The sequence below is a fragment of the Orycteropus afer genome, unplaced genomic scaffold (assembly GCF_000298275.1).
Source record: "Orycteropus afer afer isolate SDZICR_OR568_19922 unplaced genomic scaffold, OryAfe1.0 scaffold00539, whole genome shotgun sequence".
Lineage (NCBI taxonomy): Eukaryota > Metazoa > Chordata > Mammalia > Tubulidentata > Orycteropodidae > Orycteropus > Orycteropus afer.
Window position 1 is genome coordinate 1,573,346 of NW_006922126.1, and position 12,060 is coordinate 1,585,405.

A 12,060-nucleotide genomic window follows, 5' to 3' on the forward strand; every position below is an offset into this window, starting at 1 on the left:
CCAGGTGTTCTATGTAGGTGGGATCCGACAGTATTTGTCTTTTGTGTCTGGCTTTCACTCAACATCCTGGGTTCAAGGCTCACCCCTGTTGTAGCCTGTCTCAGGACTTCATCTCTCTTTCTGGCTGAGTACCGTTCCTTGGATGGATGGGCCATGTCAGTTTATCCATTCATCCATTATTATTGATGGGCACTTGGGTTGTGTCCTCCTTTCAGCTTCTGTGAATAGTGCAATGAACATGGGTATCCATGTGTTCTGAGTCTCGGCTTTTGGTTCTTCTGGGTACCTCCCTAGGACTGGAATTGTTGGATCATGTGGTATTGCCGTGTGGAACTTTCTTAGGAACTGCCAGCAGCTCTTGTTTCATATTCCCACCAGCAGTGCCGAGGGTCCCAGCGCCTCCACACCCCAGCCCAGCTTGCTTTCTGTCTTTCTGATTATAGCCATCCTAGTAGGTGTGAAGTGGTGTCTCACTGTGGCTTTGATTTGCATTTCCCCAGTGACTCACAAAAGAAGCTCTGGTGGCCTGGTGCTTAAGGCATGTGACTGCTCACCAGAAGGTTGGTGATTCAAACCCACCAGCCACTCTGGAAGGAAGACTGGGCAATCTACTTCTGTAAAGATTTACTGCCTAAGAAACCCAAAGGGGGTCACTATGAGTCGGAATCGACTCGGTGGCAGTGAGTTGAGTTAGTTTAATGACTCATGATGTTGAGTTGCCTTACGTTTTGAAGCTCAATCTATTAGGGATGGATCTGTTCATGTTTATTACACCTTCACGTAGTCCTTCTTTTAGGCTTCTTTTTCACTTAGTCTGAAAATTTCCTCTAGCATTAACATGTTGTTGTTTGCTGTCGAGTCATCCCCGACTCATAGCGACCCCTCCTTAGGTTTCTGAGGCAGTATCACTACGAAAGTAGGATTACCCAACCTTCCTTCCGAGGAGTGGCTGGTGGGTTTGAACCACAGCCTTCTGGTGAGCAGTCAAGTGCCTTAGGCACATGCTATCAGAGTATTAACATAGGATCTCAGATTTCTTTTGGTTCCTGGCTGCATAATAAATCTATCTTCATCCCTGTATTTTCAGCTTCTTGCCAACCATTTGTGGTAAGTTGGTTTCTTACAGACACCATATTGCCAAATACTTTTAATCAAGTCAGAGTTGTTGTCTTTTGATTTAACGAATGATTACATTTTGAGACTTATTTAGCCAATTTATCGCATGCTTCTGTTTACCATTCTTGCTCTTTGATTTGCTGCTGCTGTTGATGTTTTGTTTTCATTTTGCTAGATCAATATTTTTCCTACTGGTTTTAGAAATACTCATTTTCTTTTTTTTCTTCTAGTGAAAGAATTTACTCTTCTTGTCCCTCAGTTTTAGAAGATTCATGCATGTGTTTCCCTGGACTGTTCTCATAGCTCACCGATATCTACACTGCCTTTCTGCGTGTAACGTGTACCTTAGCATCCTCTCCCCACCTTGGATCTCCTTCTGCCCCCATCATATCAGATCATACATTGAACAGTTTAGTTCTGAGTTATTGTAGATACTCACTTTTTGAGGGGGTCAGCAGTCAGTTTTGCAAAGGCACTTACTTTTTCTTCCTACATCTTGCACCATCCTTCTCAGTTATTTTTCTTCTTGGTAGATTATTCTTAAGAGTGTCTTCAAAGCAGATCTTTGTGTGACCAGCCTTATAAGCTCTTTTGTACATGATAGTCACTGTCCTTTCATTCTCACATTGAGATGATAGTTTAGTTGGGTATAGATTTCTAGCTTGTGTATATTTTCCTCAACAAACACAGTGACGTTCCTGAGCCACCTTCCATCCAGCGCTGCTGTTGAGAATGCTGCTATTGGTGGTGTTTTTGTTTCTTTGGTGGTATCAGCTTTTTCTCTTGGGAAGCTTGTCAGACTTTTCTCCTCAGCTTTAATGTTCTTAAACTTCTTCACGATGCACCTAGCCTTGGTGTGTCCTGCCTCCCCTTTGGCACTCAGTGAGCCTCTTCAGTGTTTCTCTAATTTTGTGCAGTTTGACTATCTCTTCAACTATTTTCTACACTCTACTTATTTTTGCTTACCTTCTAGGAGCCTTGTAACGAGGATGTTGATACTTGTACTAGCTGTCACAGCTCTGAACTTTGAAAATTTGCTTCATGTTGCATTCCATCTGGGTGCTGTCCGGTCGCCCTGCTGCCCACGTGCCATAGCTGGTCTTTCCGGTCCATTCCACTCTGTAGCTCCTGTGCTGAGTCTTCCTTTTGCCTGCTTACTTTCTGGCTGTTTTCTCCATCATCCCCTGCTTATTTATGACTTCTTGCTGTTGGCACCACCCCTCATCTCTTTGGGATTATGTAATGTGCTCATGTTACTAATCCTGTCTCATCTGATGTGCCTGCCTTTTCTGGGATGTGCTGTTGGATTTGTTTTCTTTCTTTCATGGCAGCTGAGCTCTGGGTGTCTCTGGGGCCACCCTTGGCTGGTGTGGCACCTGGGGGAGGAAAGGCTCGAGTCCAGGTGCTCTTTAATTCTTCCATGACTTTGGGGAGGCAGGAACTGCCCCTCTGGTGGTGAGCCTTGGGTTTCCTCATCCACACCTGATACCTCTTGTGTCCTTTGCTAGCACATAGCCCCTGGTTGCTGCCTCGCACAGCAGCTAGGGAGGGCTGAGCAGAAGACAGTGCCAAATTCAGGCTCCTGGGCTGACGGAGAGATGCTGGCAGGGTTGGGGGCTTGCAGGTGGATGGTGGCCCTGGCCACAATACAGGCAGCCGGGTCTCAGGACTGTGGGGCCAAGTCATGGGTGTTGGATCACGTAGTGTTAAGGAATCTTCCCCTCCCTGCCCCAGAGGCATGGGGACTGGACACAAGGTGCCAAGCTTAGTGGCTTGAGGAGGGTGTTCGGGAGTGGACACGTGCCTCTGTTCCAGGCCTGGACCCAGCAGCGCCCACCCAGACTCAGGAGAAAGACCCTCCAGGAGGATCTGCTCGCACTTGGCTTGCGAGGACAAGGGCAAGGAGGGACGAGGAGGTGTGGGACCCCACCTCGGCTGCTGCCCAGCTGCGGCTGCTCCGGGACCAGCTGCCGCCGCCCTCATCCACCAGGTGACTTCTGGGTACCTGCCCATTGCCACAGTTCCTCTGCCCCAGGCTCCACCTCAGTCTGGCTGCCCAGCACCTTCCTTGGCTCCTTAGAAGGCAGCTTGGGACAGTGTTTCCTCCAGCCCTCACCTGTGCCACAGTAGGGACTGCAGAGACGAAGGGGTCAGTGTGGAGACCAGAGCGTGGTGGGTGCTGCTGGGGCTGAGAGAAGCCCTTTTAGGCCCCACCCATCTCCGACAGCCTGAGGCTGAGAGGCTCAAGGCCATGGCCTCAGCAGGGACCAGGCCCTGTGGGGCTCAGGCTGGGGCGCAGGGGCTTTGCCCTGGACCTCTGCGGGGCCAGAGCAGTGTGCGCAGCCCTGCCCATCGCAGGGTTCCTCTGAGACCCCTCCTGCTTTTGAACATCTGCAAGTCTGTGGAAGGGAGGTGGACTCTTTCCTAAAATGAGCAAACTCACAGAAAGCTGAATTGGCAGGGACCTTAGAGGTCAGTGCCCAGCTGCTTGCTACCCAGATGGGGAGACAGGCCCAGGAGGAAGGACCCCCAGGAGCGTGCGTGCTGCGTGGTGGGTGGAACTGCTGAGGATGCGGCGCCCCTGAGGGCAGCGTCAGCCCCACTGGCCAATGAGCAGAGCCGCCATTGTTCCCGGGGCTGACCTCTGGAGCTGGGACCATGCAGGGGTGCCCAGGACCCCAGCACCCTCTGCCCCATCCACGGTGCTTCCAGCCCAGGTCTCTGTCTCCAGAGCAGGGAGGCCATCTGTGGCTTGCGGGGAAGCAAAGGAGACGGGGTACGGGGTGCAAGAGCCCAGGGCTGGTCTGGGAGCTCTCCTGTGCCCTTGTAGCCCCTCCAGGGCACCGCAGGGACCAGACGAGGCCCAGAAGCAAGCAGAGCGAGCTCGGGCCCCCGTGGTCCCCTTCGGGGTCGACCTGTGCTACTGGGGCCAGGAGCAGCCGGCGGCTGGGAGGATTCTCAAGTGAGTATGGCTGTGCCTGAGGCTCTTAGTGGACCTCTTGTCCTTGAAGGTCTGCTCAGAGACTAGACCCCTGTGCTGCTGAAGACGTAGCACATCCCTGCCAGTCGTTCTCAATCCTTGTCAGAGTTCTCAGGGCAGGTGGCGGGCGGGGCAGGGCCGAGAGTGGCCGGCTGCTGTCTCTGGTCTGGTGGCAACCGAGGCTGGCTTCCGTGGTCACCTGTGAGCCTGGGCACCGTCCGCCCTGCCTCCCCCATGTCCAGCCTTTGCTGAGTGCCCACTGGGACCACGGGTGGAGGGCCTACTCCAGGAGCTCTGACCAATACAGCAGCTTCAAGGGCCTGTACTGGGTACAACCTGGGGGTCAGTACAAGGGAGAACCTCGGTCACCTGGCAGCTGCCCTGTTGCTGCCCTCACCTTCCAGGACACCAGGTGAGTAGGTGGGGCTGGCATCCCCTGGTGCTGCCAGGTGAGCAGCAACAGGGAGAAACATTTTTAAAAACTTCCGGGGAAATAATAATAAACTTATTTGGAGAAAAGAGAAAGGAACAGAGCCTTCCCCCATTGGCTTGGCAGTCACTGTTGCTGGTCCCGCATCCCTCCCCCCCCCACGCAGTCGGCAGCGTCGCTGCTGTCACCCACACACCTGCAATAGTGCTAACCCTGGCTCCCCATGAATCCCCACCCCCTGGGATTCATGAGGCCACAGCTGCTGTGCCTGCTGTCCGTCATGTTTTAAGGACACAGCTGTTGTCCTCCCCACCCATGGTCATAGGGCTAGCTCATAGCAGCGTCACATTTGAACTTGGGCCTACCAGAGCTGTGCATCTATTCAAGCCTAGGTGACCCTGGGAGGCCTCGGGGCTCAGTGGGTGGTCCTCCAGTGCTACTGTAACACACATACCACAAATGGGGGTTTTAACAAACAAGAGTTTATTGGCTTACAGTCTGGAAGTCTAGAAATCCAAGTTCAGAGTGCTACCTCTGGGGGCTGGGTGAAGGCCACTCAACCTGGGCTTCAGCTCTGCTATTGCTCTCAGCCCACTGAAACTGGAGGCTTCTCTTAACTCAGACAGCTGCTGGCTGCTGGACTGACAAACCCAAGGTCAACAAGTAAGATGCCACAGTCCCAAGATTACCAAACAACATGGCAGGCCACTGAGATGAAGACTTGGCCAAATGCAGGGTCTAAGCTTGCCAAAAGCTGCAGAGATCTTTCTCAAAGCGTCTTCTTACACACAGGAAGCAGCCCACATCCCTAAGGCAGCTACTCAGCTGCTCTAGTAGATTCCACCACGGAGTTGATTGTCCTCCTGGGGAATCACTACATCCAGCTGCCCAGCCACTCAACACCAGGCGCAGCCGAGCTGGCACGTGACCTGAACTACCCGGGTGGGGTCGCTCCCTTCCCTTGGTGGAGGGGCTGTGTTGGGTTTTGGCTGTCCCAGCCTAGGCCCTGGGCAGCCACACTGCTGCAGCGTGCCGGCCGTGCCTCCGTGCCAGCACTCCTGTGCCAGGCAGCACGCTCCCGTGGCTGGGCTCTGAATGCCTTGGGCCTGCCCGCAGAGCCGACTCTCAGCATCGCTTCTGGAAGCCCAGGGAGGTGGACGAGGAGGCGGAGAGCGCGGCCGTCTCTGAGATGCTTCGCAGCCGCCACATCACGTTCGCAGGGAGCTTCGAGCCGGTGCAGCACCGGTGCCGCGCTCTGCGGCCCGACGGCCGGCTCTGTGAGCGCCAGGACCGGCTGAAGGTGAGGCCCGAGGGCTGTGAGCATGAGGGGTGGGCCAGGCGGGGCTCCAGGCAATGGGTGCTGGCACCTCCCACTGGGGTCCCAGAGCTGGCACTGCCACACCTCTCTCTTGCCTGCTGGCTCATGGAAGTGGCTCCTCCACGTCCTGAACCTGCTCTGGGCTCACTAGGGACCCTCAGAGGCGGGGAGGCAGACACACCACCTGGGGGCTTCCTGGGCAGGGCAGAGCAGGGGGGCTTTTCGGGTGGGTGGTGCCCAGGCCGCCAAACTGATACAGCCCCAGAGTCCACTCCACCGCCTGTCGTGCCTGCCCGGGGCAGGACAGAGGCCCCCTTCCCCACGTCACTTCCTCCTGAAGCTTCAGGCGTCCTGCTGCAGTATGGCTGGGTGCTGTGTGTCAGCACCTGCCCGCCAGCCTTTAACTCGAATGAACCGTGGCAGGTGGAGACGCGGGGCAGGTGGGTAGCACCCCCGCTGAGTGTGTGGTCTCTGCCTGTCCTTTGCAGTGCCCTTTCCATGGGAAGATCATCCCCCGAGATGACAAGGGGCAACCCCTCAACTCAGAGGACAGGTCTCGGGAGCAGAGACAGCAGCTGCAGCGGCAGGCAGAGCACCCAGGTAGGTGGGGGAGGGGTGGGGTGCAAGAGGTGCTGGCGGAGTGGGGTGTGGGAGGAGTGGGGTGCGAGAGGGTGCGAGAAGAGTTGGGGTGTGGGATGGTGCAAATGGAGTGGGGTGCAGATGGGGCAGGAGGCACAGGTGCCACGTGCAGGGCAGGGCATAGCCCCACGGCATCTCCGTGTTTGGTCCGCGTGACTTCGGACCACTCGGGACACACCGGTCTCCCTCCCCGTTCTTGGCCGGTGATGTCAGATGCCCGTCTCACCTGTGAGCAGTGAGAACAGTGAGGAGGGCGGTGCCCTACGTGGCTGCTGAGGCTCCCCAGCCCATCTCCAGGCCAGCAGCACCTAGGCTGGTCTGGGTGTGTGGCTCGGGTGTCGACGGTGCTTTGCAAACAGATGAAGGGCCCGAGGCAGGAGGAGGTAATTGCCTGCACCCCACGTTCCTTCCCTGATAGCAGCCTGCATCTCTCCTCCCAGTGCCTGTTGGCTCGCTCTCACCCCATCTAATCACACTTGGCCCCTTCTGAGGAGTGTGTGTGCGCACGCTGTCTGCCGTCTAGCGGGGAGTGTCCTGTCCTCGTCCACTCTGTTCTCCAGGCTGTGGTCTTGGGAGGAGGGACGGGGGCTGATGGGGAATGCGGGGTGTGCATGCATGTGTGTTTCATGTGTGCATGTGTGTGTGTGAGCAGGGGATGGAGTATGTATGTGCACACCTGGTGTGTGCACGTGTCTGTGAGCAGAGGATGGATATTCCTGGGTAGGGAATGGTTGTGTGTGTGTGCAGGTTGTGTGCACATGTGTGAGAACAGCAAATGGGTATTGCTGGGTGGGAAACTGTGTGTGTGTGTAAACAGGATGGGTGTCCTGGGGGAGGAATGTGTGTGTGCATGTTACATGTGTGTGCATGTGCGGGGCATGGCTGTGTGCATGCATGATGTGTGTGTGTGTACACGGGATGGGTATATGCATGCATGGTGTGTGTGTGCAGGCCATGGCTATTTGCACACATGGTGTGTGTGTATGCAGGGGATGGTTATTCTTGGGCAGGGAACAGTGTGCATGGGTGGCAGGGTCCGTGAGCCAGTCATGAGAGGCGCATGGAAGCCATCAGTGTTGGTGGGGCTGGTGCACACCCCCAGGCCAGGGGTGCTCTTGTGGACTGTGCAGGCACTTGGGCCCTTGGGCTCAGCCTGTCTCAGTGTCCCTGCTCTGTGGCATCTGGGGTCAGGTTTGTCCCTTTCAGAGGGTGGATTTGTTGGGGACCTGTACAGCCTGGGGCCTTGGTCTCCTCTGCAGAGACTCTGCCCGCAGCCCTTACCCAGTGCCAGATGGAGAGCATGCCACATCCACAGACGCCTGGTGGTGCTCGTGTGGGGGCACCCGCTGAAGCATTCCTGTCACCATCAGCGGCCAGCACTTTGATTACCGGAGGCAGACGCTGGATTCAGCTGAGCCGGCCGTGCCTGGGCCTTGCGCCCTGCTGCTGCGGGGGGGCCTGACCTGTTAATCTGCGGCCGAGGCCCTCCCGGGGGGCTCGCACTGGGAGCAAATTAAGTGCCTATTTTTTGTGTCAAGCCTGAAGAGTATCTGGTTTTGCAGCCCTTGGTGACTTGTTAACAAACAGGTATCGGGGCGGCAGGCCGGGCCAGCGCTGACCACTCAGATGTGAAATAGCATCTCTTTACTAACGACGGTATCGATCCCGCCTCCCCACGCGCACGGGTAATTCTCTTCCCAGCGCTCGCCCTGGTGACAATGCGCGGCGCCGGCCATCAGTGCCCGGGAAGGCCACCCGGCCCGGAGTCTATTGATTTTTTTCAAAGGCTTTTAAAGTGCTCCTTCATTTTCCTGAGACGCTCATTCTGTCGCCACTGGATGCCAGCATTTTTTCGTTGTGTTTAAACAATTGCTCCATTCACTGGGTTCCTAAACTGTGACGCCTTCTTATTACTGGGAGATAAACTGTTTAGACAGTTTTCCTTAATCTTGGATTAATCGTCCCTGTATCTGAATGGTGCAGCCCTGTAGTCCTTCACTTCAAAAAATCCACTCGGGGAGGCCTGGCCATCTGTTTGTCTGGGCTCCTGCCTTCCTGCCTGCTCCAGGGTCTGCCTGCCTGCTGGTCTATGGGGCTGGGAGTGTGTCTGCTTCTGGGCCGTGGGCTGTCCCCTGTGTATAGACAGAAGCCATTGGGTCACGGTGTGTCCAGCACCCTTCTGCCAGCCAGTTGGTGTCCATAGGTCTGGCACCTCCGGGTCACGTCACTGCTGCTACCCTGAGCAGGGCAGCTGGCCCAGCATCTGAGTGGTTTCCCCAGTTGCCTGGTGGGCTGCACGCTGCCCACTGCAGGTGTGGACACGGGCTTTGAGGCCAGAGCCCTGGCTCTCCAGCCCCATGCTGTGTTCCCGTGAAGAGCTGCCTCCTGAGAGGGGGGCACCGAGTTGGCATTGTTGTCCGTCTTGGTCTGATGGCCACATTGATCTCCCTGTTGGTGGCAGGCTTGGGCTGCCAGGCCAGGATCTATGGAGCTGGGGTCATAGGCAGGCCCCTCAACTCTTCCTCCTCCTGCTGCCACAGCTCTGCCTTCAGGGCTCTGTGCCTCTCAGGGCTGTGCCCAGTGGCCATGACAGATGGCATTGTGCTTGTGGGGAAGGGCAGTGCTGTCCAAGTGAATGAAAACCCTGCGTTAGCTCTGGGCCTAAGAAAATACATGCCCTTCACTGGGGACCAGTGGGCAGCCAGCCTGCCCCCATTACAGCCGTGACACTCCTGCCACACAGACTTGATGGCTGCAGTCAAGGTTGACAGGGGCAGTGTACCAGGAGGGACACCCCCCTTTCCTTCCCAGCAGAGGGAGAGAGCTCCCGGTCCTTGTCCACAGAGCCCTGCATGGTCCTCTGTGGCCCACTCAGGCCACAGGGCTTGCAGGGCTCAGGGCCGTGGGAATGAGCTGTGTGTGGCAGCAGACCCTCCCTCTGCTGGCAGAGACCGTCCCCGCTCAGGGTCAGGCCAGGCGGTGAGCAGGCCGACCACCTCTCCCACCCCAGCCCAGTCCGTGAGAGACACAGTGGCTGTCTCTGCCTAGTGAAAGGGCAGACAGGAGGGGCTCTGGTTAGTGCAGGTCATTCTGGAATCCCCGAACGCTTGTGTCTCGTTCACAGACTGGCGGGACCCGGAGTTCATGAGAGATGTGGAGGCTGCCACGGGGGCAGACCTTGGCTCGTCCCAGTGCAGCAGGAAGGGCAGGAGCAAAGGGAAGAGGAGGAAGTACCCCAAGCTCACTGACCTGAAGCAGCGGGCGGACACGGCCCGGGCTCGCCTCGGGAAGAAGGTCTTTGACAAGTAAGGTTTCTGTCGAGTCCCCAGCACCTCGGTTTGGGGGTGCTCTCCTAGGAAAGGCAGGCTGAGTCCCAGCATATTCTAGAGACCCAGGAGGGGGCACAAAAGGAGGGTTCTTCCTTGGTGACAGTCCAGTCCTCGTGCCCACGGAGTGACCTGGGTGATGGCCCAGTCTTAATGGCCATAGAAGTGATCTGGGTGACAGTCTGGCCCTCATGCCCACAGAAGTGACCCAGGGGACAGCCACATCGTCAACGCCCATGGGGTGACCAGGTTAATGGTCCTGACCTCATGTCCCTAGAAGTGACCCGAGTGACAGCCCAGTCCTCACGCCCATAGAAATGACCTGGGGGGCAGCCAGCATCCTCATGCTCATAGAAGTGATTCAGGCAGTGGCCCAGTCCTCACGCATATGGAAGTGTTGAGGGGCCTGTCCTGACCTCAGTCCTGTAAAGTGAGGAAGCGGCGAGGAGGCGTGCTGGCCACCGGCAGCAGGACATGCCCCCAAGCGGGAAGCCGAGCTCTGGGGCTGGAAAGCCTTGAGGGGGGATGCGTGTTCCCGGTCAGGGGCTTTCACTGACCAGCCACGTCGTCCTTGTTTTTTGGTGAGCTGGGGTGGCCCCCCTGGGGTGCAGAGGGTCTTGCAGTGAAGAGCAGCCCCTTACCCGTTGTCATCGGTCTGCCGAGGTGCCCTCCTGACTGGGAGGGCGTGGCTCAGGCCAGGCTCTGATCATTCACCACCAGTGCCCACAGTGTCCACGGTGCCCAGTCACTGCTGCCCTGGCCAGTGGGGCCCCAGCAGAGCTCCTCCTGTCCACCAGTGTCCATGGCGCCCCCAGTGCGTATGGGGTCCACAGTGCCCGGTCAATGTTACTCCGGCAGGTGGGGCCTCAGCAGAGCTCCTCCTGGCTGCTGGGTGCCCCTTCGATGCCCTGCCCAGCTGGCCCTGACCGCTGTGCACCTCAGCAGAGAGTGTAGTTGGCTCAGCACGCTTATTCTGCTAGCCATCATGTCGGGAGCTGGGCACTCACGGGCCTTCCAGGGAGGGGTGGGGCAGGGGCACGATCTCGTCTGACCGTGCCAGACGTCTGGCCATGGCCTGGAGCCCGTAGCTATCATCAGAGCTCTCAGCCGGTGTCTCGATTTGTTTCCCACAGGGCAGCTGTTCGGAGGGTCGTCACAGCTATGAATCAGATGGACCAGAAGAAGCATGAGAAGTTTGCAAACCAGTTTAATTATGCGCTGCATTAAAGGCTGAGCCCTTGGGTGTGATGTGGTCCCCTCTGGCCGCCAGCTCCTCTTCTGCTGCCGTGTTCAGACTGGAGAGCGGACACGAGTGGGGCAGTGACCTCGGGGCAAACACAGTTGTGTATTTAACACAATCAGGGGCTTCATGACTCTAATCCGGTGGGGGGCAGGGGGGCAGATTCAAACTAGAATGTCCTGTAGGCATGCCTCTCCCCTGCTGTGGGGCTGGCCCACTGTCTGGCTTCCAGGGCTGGCCTGGCAGAAGTTACTGGAGGCTCTGTGTGTGTGGAGATGGCCAGTGTGTCCCTGGATGTCTCGCTGCAGTTTGTGCATTCCATGGGGTGTCCTTTGGAACAGAGGCAGACACGCAGTGCAGCACTCAGCGAGTGCTTGAGCAGGCATCTCCCTCCCAAGAGGTGACCACTCACAACAACCCCGTGCGACAGAGAACAACTTCCCCATAGGGCTGTCTAGGCTATGGTCAAGTACTTGGCTGCTGACCACAGGATTGGTGGTTCAAGCTCATCAGTGCCTTCCTGACCCAGCACTCTGCTCCTGGAGAGGTCGGAGATGCTGTGGGGCAGCCTGCTGTGTCCTCTAGAGTCACCCAGAGTCAGAGTTGACCCCACAGCACACAACAGTCTTTGTGGGGGCCCATTGCCGGGTCTTTCTCCCACAGAGCCACTGGGTGGATCTGAACCACCAGCCTTCCCGTTAGGAGCCGAACACTTAACCATTGTGCTACCAGGACTCCTCAGGCCCTAAACACCCACTGATCTCCTTTGTGTCTCCGTGGGTTTGCCTGTTTGGAACATTTTCCACAAATAGAACCCTATCATACGGGCCTTCAGTCACTGGCTTGTTTTTGTGTGAATGATGCTGCTATGGACGCTCACATACCCGTTGTGTGGACGTGTTTTCGTGTTTCTCGGGTGTCTAGCTGGGAGTGCAGTTGCTGAGTCATGGGAATTCTGAGTTTAACAGGGAGGGGCTTCAGCCTGCTTTCCACAGCAGCTGCACCATGTTC

At 56.8% G+C, this 12,060-nt stretch overlaps 1 protein-coding gene across 1 annotated transcript in view; it reads left to right on the forward strand.

The window, feature by feature from the left end:
- The window catches only part of UVSSA (UV stimulated scaffold protein A), a 39,961-nt gene extending 28,925 nt beyond the window's left edge, over positions 1–11,036 (forward strand). Inside the window, exons 8-13 of the mRNA XM_042782950.1 lie at positions 2,932–3,106; positions 3,947–4,078; positions 5,643–5,826; positions 6,333–6,444; positions 9,608–9,788; positions 10,943–11,036. Of these exons, the coding sequence (XP_042638884.1) occupies positions 2,932–3,106; positions 3,947–4,078; positions 5,643–5,826; positions 6,333–6,444; positions 9,608–9,788; positions 10,943–11,036 (878 nt within the window). The remainder of the gene's footprint in view (positions 1–2,931; positions 3,107–3,946; positions 4,079–5,642; positions 5,827–6,332; positions 6,445–9,607; positions 9,789–10,942) is intronic.
- The last annotated feature ends 1,024 nt before the right edge of the window (positions 11,037–12,060 follow it).